The following is a 25,408-nucleotide window of genomic DNA, read 5'->3' as shown; positions in this document are numbered from 1 at the left end:
TCAGGTGCTCTCATAGAATAAAAAGTTTCTCTGTCTTTGAATTCATCACAATGTATTATAACTACCCATCAGGTTATAAGATACATGAAGCCATTGGCAATGTCTCTCTGGATCGTTGTCGAATCCTCAAGAGCCAGGACGCTGACTGTACATAGGAGGGATGCAAATGAATCTCCTAAATGAATGGATAAATTTCTTCCCAATCAAAATATATTATAAGATCATTTTCCCCTGAAGATTGTGTCATACTGTTTCTCAGGGAACTTTACATCCTGGTACAGAGGCTTGTAAAGAAGCCATCTTTCATCTCATCACATATCTGAGGCATTGCCCTAGCAAAATTGTCAATGCTTAAAAACAATGGCCCAGAGATATTTTCAGATTTGCATCTTTGTCACTTTATTTGGGATAAGGAATAGCAACAGAACTAAAACTTCAACAACAGTGTATGAAAGATGATCTCTAGAACATTATTTTTCTAGGTACTTGCTTCTATATTGAATAAAAGCTATTAAAATCCAAGCTATGGGGGGCACCTGGGTGGCTCAGTTGTTAAGCATCTGCCTTTAGCTCAGGTCATGATCCCAGGGTCCTGGGATCGAGCCCCGCATTGGGCTTCCTGCGCAGTGGGAAGCCTGCTTCTCCCTCTCCCTCTGCCCCTGCTTGTGTTCCCTCTCTCGCTGTCTCTCTCTCTCTGTCATATAAATAAATAAAATCTTAAAAAAAAAAATCCAAGCTATGGATACACTAAAAACTTGTGAATATTTCAGAAAGTCATTAAACTCAATCAAAGATATTGGGAATTAACTAAAAATAATTATGAGTGGGATTAAATGTATTCTGTATTATCCCACTGGAGATGTATTTTCCACTTGGTCAATTTTAGAAACATCATTATATTTGTTTTACTCCATGCTTCCTTAAATTTTAAAAGTATATTTATTTCAACAAAAAGTTGCAATGTATTAAGGACTCACTTTATTAATTAACGAATCTTCACTTAAAAGAGATTTTGTAATGTTAAAAGATAAAATGTTTGCAAAAATCCTCTAACAAAATTTTGGAGTATTAAAATCTAGAAAAGATCATGGCTACATATATTGAAATAAGTTTTTCTCCATGCCTAAATTTATTCAATATTTCCTGGGGCTATCTTATGTCACACACTATACTAAATCCCTGAGGACAAAGAAGTTAATAAATTTACCCATCCCCTGAAGAAGCTTACCATGTATTAGAGAGATGGACAAATATAGATCATTGCAATAAAAAGTTTTGGTAGTGATGTCAAAGTTTGCCTGGAGGAGCTGTGGAAGTACATGGCAGAGATATTAACCTTGAAACATGTGGCTTTTCTTAAAGACAATGCTTCCTCACTGACATTAAGTGAAAAGAGGTAGGTAGGTATTAAGTGTGGGTTCGATGCTTCACCTGATAATTGTAGAGAAAAACACAAAGACAGATGAAATTCAAACTTTAAGTTTGGAAATTTAGCAGCAATACATATGTTGGATTTATGCTTACAAGAAGTTAAATGTTTAAGTGACCACGACGGGGATAACACAGTAGAAATTGGAATTGCAGGGGCGCCTGGGTGGCACAGCGGTTAAGCGTCTGCCTTCGGCTCAGGGCGTGATCCCGGCGTTATGGGATCGAGCCCCACGTCAGGCTCCTCCACTATGAGCCTGCTTCTTCCTCTCCCACTCCCCCTGCTTGTGTTCCCTCTCTCGCTGGCTGTCTCTGTCTCTGTCGAATAAATAAATAAAATCTTTAAAAAAAAAAAAAAAGAAAAGAAATTGGAACTGCAAAAGACTTTCATAGAGAGAAAGAGCAAAGGATAAAGGAAAGAGCGTGGGCTTTGGCTTACGTAGCTTAGGTTGAATCACAGCTTTGTCACTAACTACTCATGCGTCTTTCGACAAATCACATACATTCTGTAAACCCCAATTTCCCCATATGCAAATGAGCGAATACTAGCTTACACATGGAGTTGTTATAAGCATTAAAGACAATGTTTACATATCTTTATGACAAACCATCATAAAGAACTCAAATGTGATGGTAGCAATCTCATTGTGTAGCAAGCAGAGCTTCAAATATAGGGTGCTTTGTCCTTGGCAAGGGGTGGGAGGATGTTGGCAGGGGCGAAGCAGTGACCTGATGTCAGAGAACCCGGAGCACTAGACAGGAGACAAAGGCAGGGATGTGAGTGAGGATGATGATAACATGGTAATTACTATAGCTCCTTCCAAACTCAGAATATTTATCACAGAATTAAGTCTTTGATTTCCTAGGACCAATTAAAGTATTTACTCATAATCTTAAAAGTCTGCTCAGAAAAAAAATAGGCTTTAGCTAACCTCTTGACTGAGTATCCTTCTTATCTCTGAAAGAAGTCAGAATCTCTGGAATAATATTTTACCTGGTCTTATATGAACTGATGTGAAAACTATACCTTCTCACAGAGAACAACTTCTCTATCCCCAGTGAGCAGAATATGAAGTGTAACTACCCTCCATGCACTGAGTCCGAAGAGAAGCTCAGGCAACAGTGAGTGAGGCAGAACAGGGGACTTGGGGCACATTCTTGGAGGACAGGGAGAGCTTCAGGAAAGGGCTAAAATGGCCCTAGAAGGGAGGGAAACGGTAACTTGAGAGTAGGTGGATAGCTCATACGTGGCACTGCAAGGAAGTAGTAGGAGTTGTTCAAAAAGAGATAGTAATGGTTAAAAAAAAATAAAAATAAAAAAGGACAAAGGCTACTTTGCCCACAGATGAAATGTCTTACAGCAAGTATTTGGAGAGCCAAGGGAAGAGGCAATTACTATAGCTCCAGGAAGAATCACGACAAGAAAGTGGCATTACTCCCACCATGTAGGATGCAGGGGACTTCCTATGGAGGTGGAGAAGACACAGCTAAGAGCAAGACAGAGCCCCAGGATCAGGAGACTAAAAGTGCTCGGGAGAAAGGGGAGGTTTTCCAACATGGGAGATCAAGACAGATTCTATTACCAGGATTAGGTACAAGGTTGGGCGGTAATTTATAGTAGGTCCTGATGACAGAGCACGTGTCTAGATGTAGAATCTTTTTTCTACACTAATGACCTTTAAACAGCCCTCTCTCAAATGCCAGCAAGCTAGAGGCTGCTAGTACTATCTTCAGGAAAACAGCTGGAAGGTCAAAAGGACGAGAGGGGGCGGGGTTGGGGGGGAGAATCTGTTCCTTCCATTTTTGGGTAGATTTCAAGTTTAGAACATCTAGAAAGTCTGGGCCAAGGAAGCTGAAATTTCTCAAAGTCTGTGAGACGAAAGATAACTGAAAATTTATTTTATTTTATTTATTTATTTTTAAAGATTTATTTTCAAGTAATCTCTACACCCAACATGGGGCTTGCACTTATGACCCCAAGACCAAGAGTCACATCCTCCCCTGACCGAGCCAGCCAGGCTCTCCTGAAAACTTATTTTAAAATGTATAAAGTGTTGCTTTTGAAGAAAAGCAATCAATGATTATCTTCTCTACCTTAAGATAACCACTGCTACAATTTTAGTATGTCCTTCATAGAACTGAAACATTACGGTCTCTTTATATTGTCATTAATCAAAGGGTAATATTTCCATAGTGCTTTAGAGTTTCAAAGCCCTTATCATGTTCATTATTTTTAAATTTTATTTTCTCAATATCTCTATGAAGTAAATGAACAGTACGATCAGGCATATTTTCAGATGTAGAAAAGGAGGTACAGGTGAATGACTTCATTAAGGTCCTAAAACCACTTAACATGGACAAAACCAAATGCTTGAACTCTGAGCCCAGGTCAATCTCCAGAATCTGCTAAACCACGCTCTTGGCTAATCTTGTCCCTGGGCAATCTGGGATATTAACCTCCTCCTACGCATTGTCCTAGCTCCTGTGCATTGCTTGTTCCTAGGAGGAAGGTCAGCTCTATGTAAAATTTCAAACTTTGTTTTCTCTGTCCTGCATCTCCCTTAACCCTGAAGGAAAGCTGCCCAGTGGGAAGGGCAAGGCTTTGGGTCCAGGCTGACTTGGATTCCAACCCCGACACTAAGGCTCCACCACTTCCGCCGAAGTACTTACCAGCACCTACACTTCATTTTCTAATTTGAAAACTGGAAGATGCAATACCTATTTTGGAGGATTTTCGGCCTCTTAAATGTGATAACATATGTAAAGCAGCTAGTCTAGTGTCTGGAGCATAGCAGACATTCAATAACCATTGGCTTTTTTAAAAGACATTTTATCCTTTTCAAACTATTATGTTACCTCATTTGATTTAGGGGAGCAATATCGGCTCCATTTCACAGACAAGCTATAAATAGGTTAAGATCATTTCTCAGGGCCACATATAAGGTAAGGAAAGATGGGATTAGGCCCTAGGTCTCCTAACACTTGTCACAGCCATTTTTGGTGGCCTGCGTCACATTCTCTTAGCTGGTCTCTGATTTCAGCCATCGCTACAGTGGATGGTTCCTGCTTGCAGAAAACATCCTGCTTCTGGTATCCACTGTCCCCTAACTGTCTGTCTTCTCTGCCTCAAGGTTCTTTCTAAAGTCCCCATGAGTTCCCAGTGGGGGAGAATCCTGGAGGTGTGGGCCAGTTAAAGCCCCTAGGGCACTCCTCAACGAAGGGGAGATTGGCGGCCAGCGGATAGATGCCCCGGCCTCTCTTTCCCTGGACAGATAACCCTGAAATGCATTACTTGATCCACAGTTGCCCACAGGGGGAGCCAATGCAAGTATACACCCTATCTTAGCTTTTCTTCTATCACACCCTCTCTTTTACCCTAATCCTGCTTCCCGGGTTGATATCACAAATGAACTGCCTGAATTAAGTCCTTGTCTCAGACGGCATCTCAGGAACTAATGGTTGGCAGGACTTGGGGGGGGGGGTATTTTATTTTCATTTGTTTGTTTGTTTTTTCATTTGTGTTTGCACTGCATTTCTCTTTATTTCTCCATAGGTCACCAAGATGCTGGCAGTGGTTGTAATTCTGTTTGCCCTTTTATGGATGCCCTACAGGACTCTTGTGGTTGTCAACTCGTTTCTCTCCAGCCCTTTCCAAGAAAATTGGTTCTTGCTCTTTTGCAGAATTTGCATTTATCTCAACAGTGCCATCAACCCGGTGATTTACAACCTCATGTCCCAGAAATTCCGTGCAGCCTTCAGAAAGCTCTGCAACTGTAAGCAGAAGCCAGTGGAGAAACCCGCTAACTACAGTGTGGCCCTAAACTACAGTGTCATCAAGGAGTCCGATCATTTCAGCACCGAGCTTGATGATATCACTGTCACTGACACTTACTTATCTGCCACGAAAGTATCTTTTGAGGATACCTGCTTGGCTTCTGAAATAACCTTTAGCCAAAGCTGATTCATGAACGAGAAGAAAACGGACCACAGAGTAAATGAGAGTCTGTGCCGTTATCACCCGGAGAGGAAACAGCCAATACTCGTCCATGGAGACAGGGCAGATAAAGCCTTTGCCAATGCTGTAATAAATCCTGGCCCAAGATCCTTTAACGCATAAGAATGATTCATATTTTCCTTCTAGTATCACAAAAATGTTTCCCCCAAAATGGAGCAGATTGTGAAAGAGCCAAATGATAGAAACTGAACGTGTAGCTCTTTCCATTTAATCTGAGAAAGTCACTATATTTTCTGGGGCTGTGAAGTTTAGATAAAATCTAGACATTGATATAACATTTTTCATAGTAAATGTAATATCTCAAACTCCCCCAAATTGTTGGTACATTTGGTAATTTGGCAACGTGTAAATGTTTAAATGTTTGCATTTAGCATTTCATGTTAACACAGTATAGTGCTATTTCACACAGGGAAAAATAGAAAAAAAATATTTTTTGAGTAAAAATAAGATTTCAAATAGAGTCACTATATGAAAAACAGAAACAAATATCATAACCCTTATAAAATTCTGAGATGATTTTTTTAATTCAAGTGTGGTTGGCACACAGTTGAGACATTAGTTCCAGGCGTACAACGTAGTGATTTGACAGCTGTATACAGCATGCTGGGCTCCCCACAAGCGTAGCTGCCATCTGTCACCGTGCAACGCTGTTACAACGTCAGCGACTATATTCACTTGGCTGCACCTTTCATCCCCTGAGATAATTTTTATGTCTTACAAAATAGATGTCATCTTTCAACTCTAATGTAAAACGAACCTCCAAATAGCGAGAATTACAAGTTGAGAAGACATGTAGATTTGATTTTTAGATGAATCCAGCTCTTAACCAACTCTTCGAGTCTCCTAAATGATGGGTGAGACAGGAGAAATACCAGATTAAATAACTATGAAGATACAAACTAACATGTAAGTAATTATTGAAAAGTGGAGCCAAGACAAGACCCAGTATTTAAATAAGGCTTCACTTTTTCTCTAAAATTTTTAAGGAAGAAAATCCTTCTTGAGCATTCTTGTGTAAAAACTACTGAGCCGTGTCAAGTGAATCCTTCTAGTGAATCTAGCTTTAAAAGTCTGAAACATTCTCAAAAGCTTAGTTGCTCTTCTAAGTCAGCCAAAGTCTGACTATTACACTTCCGGATGAAGACTCCCCACGGAGCACTGTAGTCTGTGCATTTCTAACTTGTCTGCAACTGCCTTTCCTTCCTGCCTGCTTGTCATTTGCAGGTTTGGGTTTTTTTGTTTTGTTTTGTTTTTAATACTAGCGATAGTTTGTTTACAAATTCTAAGTCAAAGAAATGCAGAATTCTGTTGGCTTTACTTTCAATAGAGCTAAAACTGACTTCATCTCATCACTAATATCTTTATTATGTATAACTTATACCTGTTATTCTATTGCAGTGATTATGAGAAGGGTATGAATGTGAATTTGCCCAAGACATAGGGTCAAGGTCCAATTTAATCCCTTCCAGATGGCTCACCTACTGGGATTCGGCCAATCAGTATCTCCAAGTGTATCTCCTTGGTGATGGTTCAATAATAGCTCATTTTTAAGGATGGGGTCTGAAAGCACTGGGTACTGGCATTTGTCCTCTCCAGCCTATTTTCCTATTTCATGGATTTTTTGGAAACCTAATCACATATGACAGCTACCCCTCCCCACCTTCTTTATGAAGATTACTTCATTTCTATTTTGGAAACTTCAGTTTTAAGATGCTGCTGTGTGGAGACTCTGCCATCCAGAACATCAGACCTGAACATGCTTTTGAGAAAACTGGCCTCATCTACTCCAGGAAGATATTCTTATCCTGTCACTGTATCAGTCAACAAATGCAAGCAAATGTTTATGGGAAATACACTAAATGTCCATCTGCATGACACCAAGAAATCTATTGTACCTGACTTTTCATCCTGGATTAAATATTAATCTTGGAATCATATGGATAGAAGCCCCAGAGGGACCTCACCCCAAATCACACAGGCTCGTGTGCAGCTGCATACAAACATACACACACACGTGCACACATTGCTTGACAGAGGGGACTGGGGGCTATTAGCTTTTTCATTAAGGGAAGGAGCTGGTATCATTGAGCATCTACTCTGTCTCAGGCTTGCCAGTAGGTACTTAAACCGCATCATCTTCATCACGGTCTCACTACAGCTGGGATTTCTCTGATGATAAAACCAGGGATCAGGGATCAATGCAGCTTCTCTAAATTGTGTAGATAGTGAAGAAGAGAAAATACATCTTTCTTTTTTGTTTCTCTTTTTTTAAGCCAGCATGCTGATGACAACTTGTGACCGGATGGGCTAAATAACTAAAAATCATAAATATTTTGCTGTAGTAATACTAGATGTTGAAAAAAATTACAATTAATTTTACATGTTATACATGAAACACAATATACTCTTCTTACCATTGGAAATTTAATTCAGGGGTTCAGTTTTTCCATTTCCACTTTTAAAGAGCTATTTGCTAATAACCTGTTAGTTTTAGAACACATGAGAAATCCAAGAGTTCATAGTGTTTCAACTCTAAAACAAATGCCACTATGAAATTAAATGTTCCCATGCCATGTCCGATAGATAGCTGGGTTTACACAGAAGAGATATGACTTTCTAAAGTATTCTTTATCACAGTGTACTAAATCACAAAGTATTATTTCCTTAAATCATCAAAACTTAATACACCATCAAATGAAAAATAAAGAACTTGAAAAAATTGCTGATGGAGAAGAGCAATATTATTAAGGGCCTCCCTTAATAAAATCCCTTGGGTTACTTTATTACTTCCAATTTCATTAATTGCTGAGTGTCTTTGGTTAGATCTTGCACCTGAGGTAATTAGGTAAAGGTCACAGATCACAAATAAAACAAGCAAATGTAAATTACCTCTTAAGACTTCTTTCGTCAATATTGTGAGTGTATTTCTAGAACTTCACTTCAACACAAAGATGCTGAAGAGAAATGAGAAAAGTCCAAGCCATATTCATTCTTAAACAAGCTGAGTGCACAGAACAATACACTTTGAAAGATATTTCAAAACAAATGGCTGGTTTGAGCTAAATAACTAGTAAAGTAAAAGGAAAATTCTATCCATAAGGTTTAGTGTGACTGAATCTTAAACTTTAATTGTATCATTTTCAGGAAAATGTGTTGGATACTAAGGACAGTGTGTCTTCGGAAAGCTGGGCCCATATAATTTTGGTCTGCTCTTAAAGATTAAAAGAGTTACATCATTCTAAACTATGTTAAATCTGTAAACTTGATAAAAGAGAGACAATATTAACTTTTGGGAGGAAAAGGAGATTTTATTTTTTATTTTTTTAAAGATTTTATTTATTTATGTGACAGAGTGACAGAAAGACAGCCAGCGAGAGAGGGAACACAGCAGGGGGAGTGGGAGAGGAAGAAGCAGGCTCATAGTGGAGGAGCCTGATGTGGGACTCGATCCCGGTACGCCGGGATCACGCCCTGAGCCGAAGGCAGACGCTTTAACGACTGCGCTACTCAGGCGCCCCGGAAAAGGAGATTTTAAATAGTCTACCCATGATTCTGTGACTTCTATAAATTCTATATTAGACATTGTTTTTGCCTCTCAACTACAACTCATGAAGGGGTTGGAATATTTGTACATGGAGTAAGGAAACTAGGTGTGAAAGAGTATCCAGAAACAACTGCTCAGTCCCAGGTTCAAAGAAAATTTTTTTCAACTCATTTCTCTTGGAAGAAGCAGAGGATGAGAATCTCTAGCAATTTGTTTTCTGTTTATCTTTAGTTGTCTACCAAGATTTGGCTGGAGGAATGTAAGTATTTACAATAACACTCATGAAGAAGTCTTACAGAGCTCCGTAATAACAAATACATTTTTCTCTCTTCCCCTCCTCCCCTCCACTGCTCCTTCTCCCTACCAAACTCTTATCTCTCCTAAAACATGGCTTTCCTTAGAGCAGGCAATTTCACCTGACTTCATTCAAGACTAAACCTGGACACGAACAATCTTAAGGAAAAATGTAAATATTCTTTCAAATATATTTATATGTAAGAAAATATTTTGTTGTTCTGAACACTTTCATGTTTTCATAAAATCGTGTTTCAAGTATGGAAAAATGGATGCTTCTGACATTTCTGTTTAAGTCCCATTTTCATGGTGGGGCTCAGGTGTAGAGTTGAGCCACTCAATGTGACTCTTTCCTCACAGAACCAAGCAGAGGTTTTGTATCTCAGAGCTTCAGTGAGAAGCCAATAGAACACCTCCTATGTGAAAAACTGCAGATATGTGTTTATGGGAACAAAAGACTCTTCCCATTCTTAAGGATCTCACAGTCCGATGAGGAAAAACAAAAACCAATGTGATATCATTTCAAGATATAACTGTTGGCAATATTTAGAATACAAATTAGAGGTGTCAGAAATGTTTTAAAGAAGCAATTGTTAAGATAATTTGTGTATTGTGATTCTATTTTATGAACTATAATTAGAAATATCAATTAACTTAATTATTAATTTCATTGATTACACAGGAGAAAAAAGGTCAGATAAGGCCCTGTAATATTTTTGTGTATATGTTCGGTCTGTAAGTATAATCTCAAATCACTCAGCAGAAAATCTCATTTACAAAGTTGCACACTAGGGAATAATTTTGTTGCTGAGATGGTTAGCACCAAATGGGCGATGCTGACATAAACTAAATCTTGGTGGTAATAATTTTGATATTCAAAGATCTCTTTTGAAAAGAGTTGCCGTGAATGTTTGTATACAATGTTGTTAGACCTGTTTACATTCTTCTACAACAAACGCACTCGTGGAAAATCCAACCTGGGGTGATTGATTTATGCTGTAGAAATCCAGTCTAGAAAAATAAAGGGGCTCAGTGGAATGGTACAGCTGGGACAGCGCATTGTTGGAACTGTCAAATTTGGATTCAGGAAGAAAACAAAAGACAGTTTTGTGGCCAATAAAAAGCAAATTCACATAATGACCACCTGTATGTCCTCATAGAGGAACATCTGGGTCAAGTCCATGCTGCAGGCTCTCCACTAGAATAATAGAAATGAAAGTACTTTGGAAATTATAAAAGAAGGATGGGATAAGCAGTGGAGTCAGCTAGAGCTCCCGCAACTTACTTGAGCTCCGAAGCAACACTCTTACGTGATTATTTTGTTCCTCTCAGAATAATGGACTTACCTTTTGTGCACGTGGCTGTTCTTTGACATGCAACAAAGAGAAAGTATGAACTTTCTCAGGAATGGTATGGACTAATACTGATAAAGATGGAGACTTTCCAAAAAATAAAAACAGATACAACATGGTATCAGAATAAGAATCCACCTAACCAGATGTCTGAATTCAATAAGAACATTCTCTAGATTCCTGGAATGGCATTAAATGCTCCAGTAATAATAAACCACCCCCACTTTGGTACACAGAAGAATGACCTGGAAGCTTATCTTAAAATACACTTTATTCGGCCCTGCCCCAAGAGATTCTCCCTTATTAGGTGATTTTGATGCCTGTAGTCCCCTGGCCACACCTTGAAAACTGCTGAGTCCTGGCCCCTCATGCAAAGCCTTTAAGGCTCTTATTTACTGCACAATTCTAGATAAGCAACTACGTGGAAAACCTCTTGTGGGTAAGCTTATTTCATCTTTGTTTTCCACAAATTATTTAAACTTGTGTGATGTCCCGAAGTATGTGTTAAATTAATGAGCAAATCAATCCCAAACTAAGGAACATATTTTAAAATTTGCTGGTGATGCCCAATTTGCCTGCAGATCTATCCTCACAATAAGATAACTAGTTCTGTTTAGGCGTCTTCTGTTTGTTTGTAAACAGTTTTCAGCTCAGTGAAAGGTACTGCATTAAGAGTACTGGATCATTGTCAGAACTATCCCTTATAAATACACAATGCTTGAAATTTCAGTAACACTTTCATGTCCTAATTTAATAATTCTCCTAATTTAATAATGAAAAATAAAGACTAACACATTGTTCCTGCCCTCAGGAGATTATAATTTAGTGACAACATAATAACAGAGAAACATAAGAAATACAGAATACATCATTGGAAACCAAGTTGTTTGATTTCAGACTACAAATAACTGAGTGCTTCAGAGGAAAAGGAGCATTAGTGGAACCTGGACTTTGGAGAAAAGGTAGAACTTCTTTCAAGGATACATTTGATTTAGATATTTAAAGGAAAAAAAATACATGTGGTAGAAATACGATAAGAGGGGACAGGGAGACACGATAAATCTTAAGGAAGGCCTCTGGACATTAAGGATAGATATCCAAAGCATGTCCACTTCATGAGGGATTAATTAAGGAGGGCAGCAAGTCCTTTAATATTTGCCACCACCAATAAAGACCCAAGTAAGGGAAAAGTGAATGAAGTCAACTTATATTTAGTGAGAAAATATTCCACCGGTACACTCTGAGTATAAATATGAAGGGTAAAAAAGCTTCCAGGTCAGCTTGTTTGTTTTCTAAACTTTGTGAATTTCATTTATTACCTATAGAAAATATACTACATGATTTGTCTTATAGGTGTTATAATTCTGAAAGTGTTCTTATAGTCTTGATTTTCCAAGCGAAAAAATATATTCGTATACATATATATATGTATATCTTTGTTTCTGTATTGTCACAATATACTTAAAAGTATTTATACCTGTGTGTATTATTCAGGGGTCCTTAACAACTCTGGATTTATCAAGTTATGCTAAACATAGAAATCAGAGCTAGCTCAGGGACCTAGGCCCTTCATGAACTTCAGCTTCAAGATTAAATACAAAATTGAAAAGCATGTTAGTGCTTAGCTTCAGATTACTTCTGACAACATCATAGACGTGCGTGTTGCTTACGATGTGCTTGTGCGTGTACTGGCTTCCTTCTCTCAGTTTTAGAAAGTTGTATGCTGACTTGCTTCATCACTTGGGAATTAACTGTTGTGTCCTTGTGGGACAAAGACTCTTCTGTAAGAAAGTGCAGTATTACATGCGCTGCTGTGGGAAACTGTGTGTCTGTTCCAATATGTGTACTGTGAGCAATAAAGAATCAAACTGAAAGGCCTGTCTCTTCGGCTTTCTTTTTCTTCCCAATTATTAAATTTTTGGTGTAACTTAACCCTAAACCACTTGCCTAGAAGGTTTCGTGTTACTCTAGAGGCACTCAACATGGTCCACTGTGGGTTGGTTTGTTTGTTCGTTGAGACGAGTATAAGTAATACACAGATGGACATTTCCCTTTTTAATAATAAATTTCATGCGAACCGGGTGGAACAAATATAACTACCTCATCACGTTCGTGATGTCATTGATATATAATGAATTCACTTAATGTTGACATTAGTTAAGACAAAAACCAAGACGCTTAAATAAGCTGAAGTGTGGGTAAGACAGATGTAATTCTTTCAAATGTCTCTAACTGTCCCTTTTTGAACAGTAGCAAAGTAAACTCAAACACTTGGGTGTTATTGTAAAGCAGATTGCTCCATTACCTTGTATTCCAAGTAATCTCCAATGTACCTGGAATAGACAGGCAAAAATATATAGACTAGAAGGTCTGGCTCTGTGTGCAAGTGGGTTTAGTTAGTCCCTGGGGCCACTGCTCTAGTAAACAGACTCCATTTGACAAAGTTCGTTTGGGCATGTAAAAGAAAATGTTTGCCTAAGTAAATCTCAAGCTTTGCTTGAATGATCTCATTCTTTCACACTTGGAAAACATGGGGAAAATAAAATTAAAAATATACTTGAAGCACTGTAACATTCAGTGAACAAGAGAGGATTCATCCTCTTTATTCAAGAATAAAGCAATCTTGCCACCACTAACACTATCTATCTTTCAAAGTATTTGTTCTTATATTATGATGTATAGCACTTTCAGCCTATGTAAAGTTTTCTCAATTCCCCAGGTAATTAGTTTATTGGGATCATACAATGTAGCATATTCCTCTTTCTCAGAACTCCTGAATATGCTGTAAAAATCAATGAGCACAAGTTTTTTGCTCACTGTAGTTAGCAAAGCACAGTGACTAGCACAGTGCCTGGCCTATAATGGATCCTCCACAAATATCTATTCATGGATGTAAATGAACGTGTTTATTAAAGAATTTAATAAAAAGAAAGAATTTTATACCACAGATAGTAACTATGAAGAGTGTAGATTGCAAATAGACACTGAAAAGTCCTAGACCTCCTAAATCTCAAACACTACCTACCTTTTCACATTAACCTTAAAATATATTCAGCTTCATGATTAAATTCTGTTTCCTCTGACATGAAAATCCACTCAATGCTCAATGTGCCCACCCCATCCACTCCACAAAACTGCCAACTCTGCGGCTAGATTTGTCGTAAAAGCTGAGATGATGTAGATGAATCTGTGCAAATAGATTTGCATGGTGGTAACAAGCCACTGGTAGGGCTTTGGGCTCCATTTCCTCTTTAGAGGCCAAGATTTCAGCACAGCTGTGGTGGACAGTTCCTCACACATGGCCAACTCTCCCATCTCCAGCAAACCAAAGTGACTGTTTTTCTTCCTCACAGCTTTCCCCAAAGTTGTGGAAACTACTCAGTTTGCGCATAGGTAGCCAAGAATTAGAAGTTAATGCCCCTTTGGTGAGAGACAATAACTGAGGGGAAAGTGAGGGAAACAGTGAGGGAAAAGAACTGATGGACAAATGCTCCACCCTCTCTTTTGGTGGAATATTTCTGAAGCATCTTCAAAACGGTCCTTTATGTTCAGCATGATTGAGCCCCCATTCTCCACATTGGTAACCAACTCAAAAACATACCCTTCATTCACTTTTCTTCCTTCCTTGTCTCACACTCCCAACTTTCTCACTTCTACTTCTTGAATTTACCTCCAAAATGTAATATGTCCACCCAAGTCCTTGTCTGAGGCTTTGCTCTAGGTACCATTCAGTGCTGCAGTTTTTTTAAGTAGATGTCTAATGAGTGGTGGATCAGATGCTATCATCAGAAAGTGACACCAAGAATAGATCTCATTGTATTTCTAATCAGAGATTGTCTTCTAAAACCCCAAAGAGCTGACATTGCATATGTATATCAGTTAGTATGGTACAGTTTTATGATTCACAAAAAAGTTGCTTCTCTATACTAGTGAACTATAATGGATCTCATCAATTCATTTTTGTCTCCTCATTCTCTCTTATGTAATTCATAAGCACTTAACATATAATCATTGCAACTGTAAAACAGAGATAGAAACACTTAATTTATGCATGCACTGTGAGGATTAAATTAAATTATACATAAAAGTAGTTATATGATACGTGGCCAAGGATATGCTCTCAACATTAACAATTACTAATCAGACTCAAGACTAATCAGAATTCCAACCATATCAAGTTACAAATATTCATTGAGAAATGCTGTGTGCAAAGTGCTTTCCTACATGCTAGGATAAGACAAAAAGGCAATAAGAACTGTCCTCAATAATTTATGATCTTGCTAAAAAGACCAAATGCAAACACTTAAAATTTAAGTAACGGCACAATATTTAGCAGTTCAAGATGCCAAGAGAAGCAAAAAAGAAGTGCGTGGTGAATTCCCCAATTATTAACATATAGAATAGTTGCCAAGAAAATTGAGAAGAGAAAGAAAGCCTTTCAGGCTAAGCCAGCAAGAGAAGGCAGTAGGATATGACCTGAATGTTCATAGTAAGATGCGAAAGAGCAGAGAAGGTATCAGGTGGAACAGGCAGAAAAGGAGTCATTCGAAGCACACCTCAACAATTGAGAAGGCATGAGATGAGATGAGTTTATAGAAGTATAAAATATAGGAAGCTCAGAAGGACAATAGACATCTTTTTTCTTCACTTTATCCACACATTTATTCATCATCTAAAATATATCTAGTACACGACTTTGGCCATTCTCAGGTATTATAACAGACTAGTCGACTCCAGCTTGTTTCTAATGACAGCCTTTACCAACTTACTCTCAGAGAAACTCCAGCATTGATGATTAAAATGATATTTCAACTTTTACCCCACACTAAACCTTGAATGTCACATGTCTTATTATGGTACGTGACATGGTTGTAGCAACTTCCACGTTCTGAGAAAGACTAAGTCTTGAAACGGAAAATTAAAGGGGGAAATCGGTGACAATAATAACAATTAGAATATTCATTTGTTTGTTCAGCTTCTTGGTCCTATCAGCTGTGATTGGATAGGGGTGTACGGAAATATCTTGAGACACTGCCCCAGCAGTCAGGTGAAGGGAAGAAAAGCAAGAACAACAACAACAAAAATCCAGGATCAACGAAAATTACTCTTCCAAATAACATATTCTGTGTTAGAGCCATTGGAGAAAGCGTTCTTTCAGTGTTTAATATTCAATATTTAATGTAAGCACCCCTATTTCATTCACAATCAGTCATTCTCTCTGGGAAGAATGTAATTAGTTACCAGCAGGACTTGAGACAGCTGAAAGAATCAGTGCCCTTGCTTGGAACGTTGAACACATTCTTTTTAATGCCAAGATGTGAAGGATGTGGAAACACTGATTTTCACAGCCAAATGGTGAACTACAGCTGCTTTCAAATTGGACATTTGCTCAGTTTATCCACATCACACATTCTTCATCTAGGCTATAATTCATACTGTCCTGCTTGCTGATAAGAGAATGATGAACATTATTAGTATGGATTAGTATGAATTGCTACCCTTTAATTTCTTTTTTTAAGACTTTATTTTTTAAAAGATTTTATTTATTTGAGATAGAGCACAGGGGGTAGGCAGAGAGAGAGGGAGAACCAGACTCCCCACTGAGCAGGGAGCCCACTGTGGGCTCGATCCCAGGACTCTGGGATCATGACCTGAACAGAAGGCAGATGCTTAACCCATTAAGCCACCTAGACAGCCCTCTTTTTTTCTTTTCTTTTCTTTTTCTTTTTTTTAGATTTATTTATCTCAGAGAGAGAGTGCATGCATGCTCTAGCGTGGGGGCGGGGGCAGAGGGAGAGGAAGAAGAGCAGACTGCCTGCTGAGCGTGGAGCCTAAGGCAGGGCTCCATCCCAAGACCCTGAGACACTGACCTGAGGTGAAACCAAGAGCCAGTGGTCCAACCAAAAGAGCCACCCAGGTGCCTCTCTACCCTTTAATTTCTTATGTCAGTTACATATGTTTGGATTTTCATAAAAATCAATATTGTTATATCTTATGACTAGAATGTAACACAAATAGAGACACTTAGAAAATCCAGAGGGATTGAGACCCAGCATCAAAACTGCTACTTCCATGAAGCACGCACTGAGAAGGAAGTTGAGGTGAAGGCCATCGAACTATAGAATCGGAGAGGGAATCTGGTCCATTAGGAAAAATGGCATCCACATAATTCAATTTAAGACAACAAGTAGGCAGCGAGCATCTACAACGCGCCAGCACTGAGCCTGGAGGCATACAAGGTGCACTCTGCATACTAGACACGCAGCTAGTTGCATATTTAAGCTGCTGAAAGGTGACAGATTCTTTCTTTTTTTTTTTTTTTAAGATTTTATTTGTTTATTTGACAGAGAAAGAGAGACAGCCAGCAAGAGAGGGAACACAAGCAGGGGGAGTGGGAGAGGGAGAAGCAGGCTCATAGCAGAGGATCCTGATGTGGGGCTCGATCCCAGAACGCCGGGATCACGCCCTGAGCCGAAGGCGGCCGCTTAATGACTGAGCCACCCAGGCGCCCCCAGATTCTTTCTTTAAATGTTGGAGGGGTTACTCTTAGTACCTCTTCTTCTTACTGTTCTCATTGTAAGTTCACATGCTAGAAGTCTCATTGAAACTCCCTTCCTGCACCCTCATCCTCCATCCTCAGCTCTTTGTCAAAGGGCAGCGAACTCAGCCCACAAACCATCCAGACTTGGCTAGTTTGTGGCCAAAAAGGCAGCTTTTACATCTGTTGGTGTCAGTCCTAGGAAGAGACCGCGGGTTACCGCATTCGACAGTCTCCTATTGTTGAAACGACACAAAGCAAATAAAAAAGTCTTTCTTATCAGATTTTAGAAAATGACATCAAATGCAAATATGCCAAAATAATGGAAATGCAGCAAAAAGGGTGATCTTCTCTGCTAATAATTTGACATTAACTCAAAGTGCCCCAAGGCAAGAGTGCAATGTCTCTGTATCCAACTGAATTGAAATCTGGGGTCCCAAATAGGGGTTTGTGCGGTCTGAAATAGAAGCAAATATATTCTGAATTTTCCTGGGTGTCACCAGTCCATCAACACAAATGAAATCCCATTAATACTCAATTTCACTGGCTGGTCAACCCATCTGCCTAACCAGGGGGCCTCAGGACCCCGTTCAGCTATTACGTGCAGACCTGGGGGTGTATTACATTGCTCAGATCCTGTATTATCTTGTTCTTCCACCTCAGTCCCCTCATTCATCCAAACCACCAACGGTTACCATCCCCCCAGCTGCCATGCTGTCGCTTCCCACCATGATAACGTAGCTTTGCCCACGGAACCATCTCTTTCGACTTCAAAAGGTACAAAGCTTTTCGGTTGCCAGAAAGAACTGCACTACTTTTTCTGCTCCACATAAAATTCTTCTCTCCCCTACTTCATATCGTCTTTTGTAATAAACCTGGTCCTGTATACCACTGCTTATGTTCTGTGTATAACAATGACTCCTGTGAAAACAGGCTCCAGCTTCCATCTGCAAGCGTTCTCTTGCTAGAAGATCAAATCCAACCTCGGTGCGAGGCTGAGAAAATACATCATACTGTCCTTTGCCTCCCTCCAGTCTCTGCTTGACTCACTTTTCACAAAACTCCTACCTCCGGTCTTTTTCTTCTTTAATATAAATCAACTCATGAATGTAAATGAGGAAGGTCACTGGCCCAGCAGAGCAGCAGACTGAGTCCCAGTTTAGACTCAGGGAAAATTACAGGTGTATTGAAAACAGAGTGTGAGGAACAAAGCAGGTGTTGCTGATTTACTTCTTTTGGGGACTTGAAAGAGTAAATATTAAAGGAAAGAAAAATGCAAGGGATCCTTAGCTTGCTGCAAATCTGAGCTCAGCCCTACCCAAACAAGAGGTTGTTTTGTTGTTGTTGTTGTTGTTTTTCTTTTCAAACAAGAACTTTTGATACCAACTTTAGACATGATCGATCATGGCCTCAAGACTGTCTCTCAATCAGCGGGCCCCTCAAGCATTCAGGTGGCTTGAATGAGGAAGGGCCAACATGAGACATATTTAGCCCTCATGAGCCTATAAATGAACAGAAAGAAAAAAGCTGCTTAGTTTAACCAAAACTGACATCTGATAAAAATGTCATTTTGAAATCGGACAGGGAAATATAGCTGTTAAGATGCTAAAAGCGAATGTGTTCGGTGGTATGTATCCGGCTTTCCAGCCGTTCCTCGGAATGCCTCCAGACCAGACTGAGATTACAGCATTCGAGCCAACAACCCAGACCCGCTGACTTTATTCAGTGCGTTTGGAGGGAGGCCACAGAATCTACGACACTCTACTTTCTTCACAATCTGTAACCGTTTAGTGATGGCTTCACAAAATTCAATTTTATGGTGAAAGGCTGCAGCATTTCTCTCTCCATGCGCTAGAGACTATCAAATTATTCATCCCCTCCATTCGAGGTGGTCTCAGGAGAGAGTGGGGTCTAAATCTTCAGTTGCTGGTAAATACAAAAGAGAGCTTCCGTTAGCAAATGAAGGATGCAAAGCAGAAGCTTAATTTTGGTTTGTGCATGCGAATCACCAAGCAGCAGCTCAGCCGGGCCCCCTGAACCCAGTAAGACCAGAGTCAAATAGCATTCTTTAAATGGAATCCTGGAAGTCCTTTTCTCTTCTGGCATATTCCCTCTCCTGGAGCACGTCGTCCAGCAATTAAAGGTCTTGAATTCATGCAGAGTGCCTGTTACACAGGTGAAACCGCACATAGAAAATTGGGAGGCACACGGCAGCATCAAGTACTGTAATTAAGAAAATTGTCTTCATGCTTTTCTATGAATATGAATGACTGCATAAATGGCAGAGCAACGCACAGCCTCTTCATTAGGAAGAGAGTCTGATGCAGGAGAGGCTCGTCTCCAGGAGACCAAGAAGGCTTGGGAGAAAGTCAGAAGCCAGTGAGTCTCAGTAAAATGTAGGAGCCCAGATACTTGCCAATAGAAACATAAAAATGGATGAAACTTGCAGCTTGGGTGCAGCTGCTGACACATTAGCCTGGGTCAGAAAGAGGACAGAAAGCGCCATGGCAGAATGTCATGGCTGAAAGGCCCCTGGGGAAAGTGCCAGATTGTGCTCTAGACGGGGGATTTCCCGCCTTTTCGACTACCTGGCCTCAGCACTGCTCTTCATCCCTCCTGTAACTCCTGCCCGACCAGAACAGTTTTGAACCCTCCTGTGTTCACCCCGTTGTGCTTCGCCTGACAGCGGGGCTGGTACACGCTGTCAGTTCTAAAAAGAGCTGAGGATGAGCGCAGAGAGGCATTGCCCTGGGCTCGCAGAAGCACCCCATGCCTGGCTGGCGAAATGGAACAAAGTCTTGGTCAAGGGTGAAGGGAGAACAACTCTCTAAAGGCTTGATACGTAAGGGAAGCCATCTTAGATTTCGAAGTCAGCATGACTGTGCATAAACTTTGCTTAAACCAAAAGCCTCATTTATGGCCCACCAAGCATGCATTGAACACCTGCTGTATGAATGAATAGCCTCAGGGAAAACCATCTTGTCCATCAAAGCTCCTCCTCCCTGCATTCCTTGATCTTAAACCTGGTGACTCCTGCCTATATGTTATTCAATAATCTTTTGAGCTTTTACAAGGTGTAAAAAATTCTATAACTATAAAAAACTCTTCATTCTCCAGAGTACTCTGTTGGTCATGAACATTGTGTTTCCTGGGCAGCTGTCCTAACTTGGGCTCGAAGAAAATCCCTTTCTTTCTTTTAGAGATTTAAAAGATTTGTTCATTTGCATCAAGAAGAATCACCTTGAGAAAAGCCATGAGGAGACACTGAAGACCAAGGAAGTAGATTTGCGGGGGAAACGGAGTCCAACATGACAGGGACAAAGGAACAGTCAAGAAAGAGGAAATAGGGCTCATTGCTTGGGCAGTGTTTGTACTGAAAAGGAACAGCTGTGTGGTTCTAGCTCAGTCTCGCTAGCAGACTTAGCGACGTGGTCTAAAGCAGTCCCCAAATGCATGTTACAGTGATCTTGGATTTCCCGGAGTTCAGTCGTTCAGTTTGAAAAGGCTTTCTAAAGTCTTACAAAAATGGGACTCCTGGGTGGCTCACTCAGTTGAGGGTCTGCCTCTTGATCTCAGGGTCATGAGTCTGAGCCCCATGAGTTCGAGACCCCACCCCGTGCTGGGCATGGAGCCTACTTAAAAAAAAAAAAGTTGCAAGAACATTTAATAAACTCATGCATCTGGTGTTCATTGCAAAGAAATACTTATAATAGGGAAAAATTAGAAACCATCTAAAAATCCAGCATTAGGAGATTAATTATGGTAGTCTCATACTTGGAATTTCATGGGACAAGTAAAACGATACAGCATTTGTGTCATGATCTGATTTTCCATGCTTATTTATGTTTATAATTTGAATATGTTACTTTTATGTAAGTGTTTAAATTCCTTTACCAGGGAAGAATTACTTGGACATCCCCCTTGTTGTTGTTTGTTTTGTTTTGTCTTGTTTTTTTATTGTTGTTGTTTCTTGTTTTTCCAGTGTGGGAAAACGAGCTCTCTTAGATTCGTGTAGCTGAATCAGGTCATGACCTCAGAAGAGTTACCTAGGAATCCAGAGGGCTTCTGGGAGACAAGGGGTCACAGCCCCAGTACTCCTGCCCCGAGACAAGAATCCAGAGGCCTGATGGAACTTTCTGGATTGTGCTGACCAGGTTTCATTGGCTGGCACTAGCAAGGAGGCACCTGAAATAAATTTACCTGATTGAAAGAGCTGCTATGCAGGCTTTGGGCTGAGCCTTAACACCAGAGCCTAACAGCTTGTGTGGCAGGGCTGATTCTGCCCCTTTCTCTGCAGCCTGGCCCTGGGAAACAGTGACCTCGCTGAGAGCACAGTCACCTTGGGAATCCAAGCATGGAATGTGGAGGAAGCAGAGGGAAGATACGCAGCCCCTCTTTTTTTTTTTTTTTTATTCAAAACTGGCCGTCTCGGGCTCGCGCCCCCATGGACCGAGTTCTGCGGGACTCCACGACAGCTTGAATCCGACCGTGTAAAAAGCACCCAGGACAGTGCCCGGCTTCCAGTAAGTACTCAATACACAGCAGGCCCTTTCCAGTTGGGAGCTGATTGCAAATTTATGAACAGCTCCGTTTCTTAGGAATAAGCAGAGTAGAAGATTTCTAGCCACAGTTCTGAATACGGTATGCTTTCTATTGCTCACCCCCTTCCCTGGAAAATTAGCCCTTCGTGTGCATTATTTTTAATTTATATCTAATTGTTATGTGGTGTGATAATTATGCAGATCACTAAATGAGTCAGAGTAAGTTTTGTTTGACTATAACATAAAATTTGGGGTTCTCAGTCTTCATAATTGGATGTTTCTATAATGTATCAGTTGGTATGGTTTCCACTGCAGTAACAGAAGCCATGACTCATCAGGCTTTGACAATAAAGAACTTTAGGATTCACATAGCAGGAAGTACAGTAGTCAACTGCAGAGTGATTTGATTCAGGGGCCGAAGCTATCACATCAGGCACCCAGATTTTTCTAACTTTTTGCTCTGCTGTCTGCAGTGTTGGCTCTATCCTAAGGGTCCTTCTTGTGTTGGCCATCAGATGCTTGCCAGCAGCAACGATAGCAACACGGTTTCGTGTTGACATCTAGGAGAGAACGAATCACTGCCCAGGGACGGACTATGTCTTTCACTTTAGTCTGAGTCAGACACATCAGAAGCCCACTCTGCATCAGAAACAGGAGGGAGGGAACACCACGTGCCGGCTTCTTTAGGTTAATTATTACCCACTGTGGCTCAGGGGGTTGCCAGTTTCCTGTGAATCAGCTGCGAGGGGCAGGAGTGAATACCTGAGCAAAATCAGGATTTGGGTAGGGAAGAGGAAAGAGCGATGAACGTTAGGTAGCTAGGCCCAGCCCCTAGCTTAGTAGCTGTGGGGGAAGATCATTTTTCTGAGGAAATGGGTGTAAGAAAAAGAGGAGCTCTGGACCAAAAACCTCCTGGGAATAGCTTACACAGAAAATTGCAGGCACATCTCTATATTTTGAGCAACTTGAGAGAGCAGCTTTCTAAAAGTCTAAAAGTATTTCTGTCATCAGTTTGTGAGTAGTGTGAAAACGAAAAATGGTTATGGTCATTTTCCTTCGTTGATGCCAGTAGTGCTGTGCTAAATTCAAAATACCCCATTGTACTCACACAAGATGTCGTTCCTTACCTCGTCCTTCATTGGGGATGAGCGTCTTACAGTGAGGTTTTTAGATCATCTCCAGGAAATCGATTGCTGGTGACCTCACCCTGGCAGCCATTCAGACACAGCTGGACACCCTGTGAGCACTCAGCCTGGGTTTCCATCCTGTACCCCTGTCGTTCTCCAGCATTAAAAACAGAAATAAACCAGAGTGATCTAAAAGCCCGCATATATTCAAATCTAAGCTGCACCCTGAAGAAATTGAATAAATGATTGTTCAAGCTAAAATCCACTTCACCTGTTGGAAGAATTGATGTGATCTGATTAAAGCTTAGTCTGCTGGACTCCAAAAACCAGTTGTTGTTTTTTTTAAATCAGACTTTGTGAACTAAGGCAGTTGTTTGAATTTGTAAATCCTTCAGATATCAGCTGCCTGTAAGAAGTAGCTTCTGAGTTTGCTTAGATTATACCTTCTCCAGTTCGTAAACCCATACCAACTGGAGTCAGTGACTGTACAAATTATGAAAGCTCTTATTAAGTAATTTATTAAGTATCTACTGTGTATCAGGCACTGTGCTAGGTTACCCCATCCTCAATTGTGAATTGACATCTGTATAGCTATCATGAAGTACGCTTTTTAACCTATAGATGTGCAAAGTGCTTTGGAATCATACAGACTTAAGTGGTCAATTCAGGACAGCCCTTACAGAGAAGACAACATTTAAGAAAGGTCTTTAAATAAAATCTCAGAGCACCTGGTTGGATAAGTCAGTTAAGCATCCAATTCCTGATTTCAGCTCAGGTCATGATCTCAGGGTTGTAAGATTAAGCCCCTGATAGGGCTTGGTGCTGGGTAGGGCTCTGCAATGGGGGTGGAGCCTGCTTAAGATTCTCTCTCTCTCTCCCCTTGTCCTCCCTTCCTCCATTTCTTAAAAAAAAATATGTAAAATCTTGAGATAGGGAAAAGAGCTGAAAAATGCATTTTGAGAAAAAGGGAATTTTATTGGCAAAAGCACAAAATGTGAATAAGCATGACAATGTCAAACAATGTTAATGTGCAGGAAAATGGTTAAGATGATTTCAGGAAAGAAATTGGTTGTAAAGGAATCAATGGATAACAAGATTGAGATTCTAGAGACACAGGTTTTAATCTTTATTCTGCCACTTTATATTCTAGGTCTCTTTCTTCATCTGTAGATTACTGATGTTAATCTCCCTTAAATGCTTCATGAGACGAACCCTGACCACATTGTGGCAGGTAGCGCCCTGCCCTAGACCCGCTCCTTTTCTACGAGCCCCAGCCTCCCCTCCATCTGCTCTGAGGGGGATTTGGACACTGGCCTCTGTTCCCGGGTTACCTAGCACCAATACGCAGCAGAGAGAGGGCAGAACAATGTTTTGAACAGTTAATTGACTACTGGGAATAAAATAGATAAAGGTAATGCTTGATTGAATCCTAGACAGTCGTAGAAAATAGCTGTGAAGGAGACTTTGAGGTCAACTGAAAAATCTGAGATTCTGGATTCCATCATGTAACTGTATCAATGATAACTTTTCTGATTTTGATCAGTGCACTGTCATTATTTAAGATAACATCTCTGTTATAAATAGTTCGATGAATGATTTAGAGGCAAAGTGGTATGATGTCTCCAGTTTATTCTCAAATGAGTTGGAAAGAATTATAAGTAAATGTAAATATAAATGTAAATGGGTATAGAGGAGTTCCTTATTGCAATTTTTTTATTAAAGTAGAGTTGACATACAATGTTAGGTTAGTTTCAGGTGTACAACATAGCGATTCAACAATTCTATACACCATGCTATGCTCACCCCCGTAAGTGTATTACCATCTGTCATCCTACAACACTATTACAATATTATTGACTATCTCCTCTATGCTGTACTTTTCATCCCTATAGCTTGACTTCATAACTGCAGGGTTATGCCTCTTAATCCCCTTCACCCATCTTGCCCATCTACCTAACCTCCTCTCTTCTAGCAACCACCAGTTTGTTCTCTGTATTTATGATTCTGATTTGTTTTTTATTTGCTTTGTTTTTTAGATAAATTTTACATAAAATTTTTTTTCTTTTTCTTTTTTTTCTTCCTTTCTTTTTTATTTTTTAGAGAGAGAGAGAGAGGCGGGGAAGGACCGAGGGAAAGGGAGAGAATTTTAAGCAGGCTCTATGCCCAGCACAGAGCATGACATGGGGCTCGATCTCGCAACAATGAAATTATGATCTGAGTTGAAATCAAGAATTGGACACTTAATGGATTGAGCCACCCAGGCACCCCTAAAATATATTTTTTAGATGTCTAATTATAGATAAATAATATAATATGTATACAGGAGTTCTTGCTTGCAATTTTTATGTAAGTTTTGAATCAGAGAAAAATAAAATATCATTTTATTTTATTTATTTTTTAAAAGATTTTATTTATTCATTTGACAGAGAGAGAGAGAGCAAGCATAAGTAGGCAGAGCCAGAGGGAGAGGGAGTTAGTAGCAGGCTCCCTGCTGAGGAGAGAGCCCAATGCAGGGCTCGATCCCAGGACCCTAGGATCATGATCTAAGCCGAAGGCAGATGTTTAACCA

General features: G+C 40.0%; 1 protein-coding gene across 1 annotated transcript in view; it reads left to right on the top strand.

The window, feature by feature from the left end:
- TRHR (thyrotropin releasing hormone receptor) overlaps positions 1–12,501 on the top strand; it is a 45,092-nt gene extending 32,591 nt beyond the window's left edge. Inside the window, exon 3 of the mRNA XM_045805786.2 lies at positions 4,982–12,501. Coding sequence (XP_045661742.1) covers positions 4,982–5,389 — 408 coding nt within the window. The 3' untranslated portion in view covers positions 5,390–12,501. The remainder of the gene's footprint in view (positions 1–4,981) is intronic.
- Positions 12,502–25,408: the final 12,907 nt, after the last annotated feature.

Source organism: Ursus americanus, chromosome 9 (genome assembly GCF_024610735.1).
Source record: "Ursus americanus isolate L20-20 chromosome 9, mUrsAme1.1.p, whole genome shotgun sequence".
Lineage (NCBI taxonomy): Eukaryota > Metazoa > Chordata > Mammalia > Carnivora > Ursidae > Ursus > Ursus americanus.
This window is presented reverse-complemented; position numbering and strand designations above follow the sequence as displayed.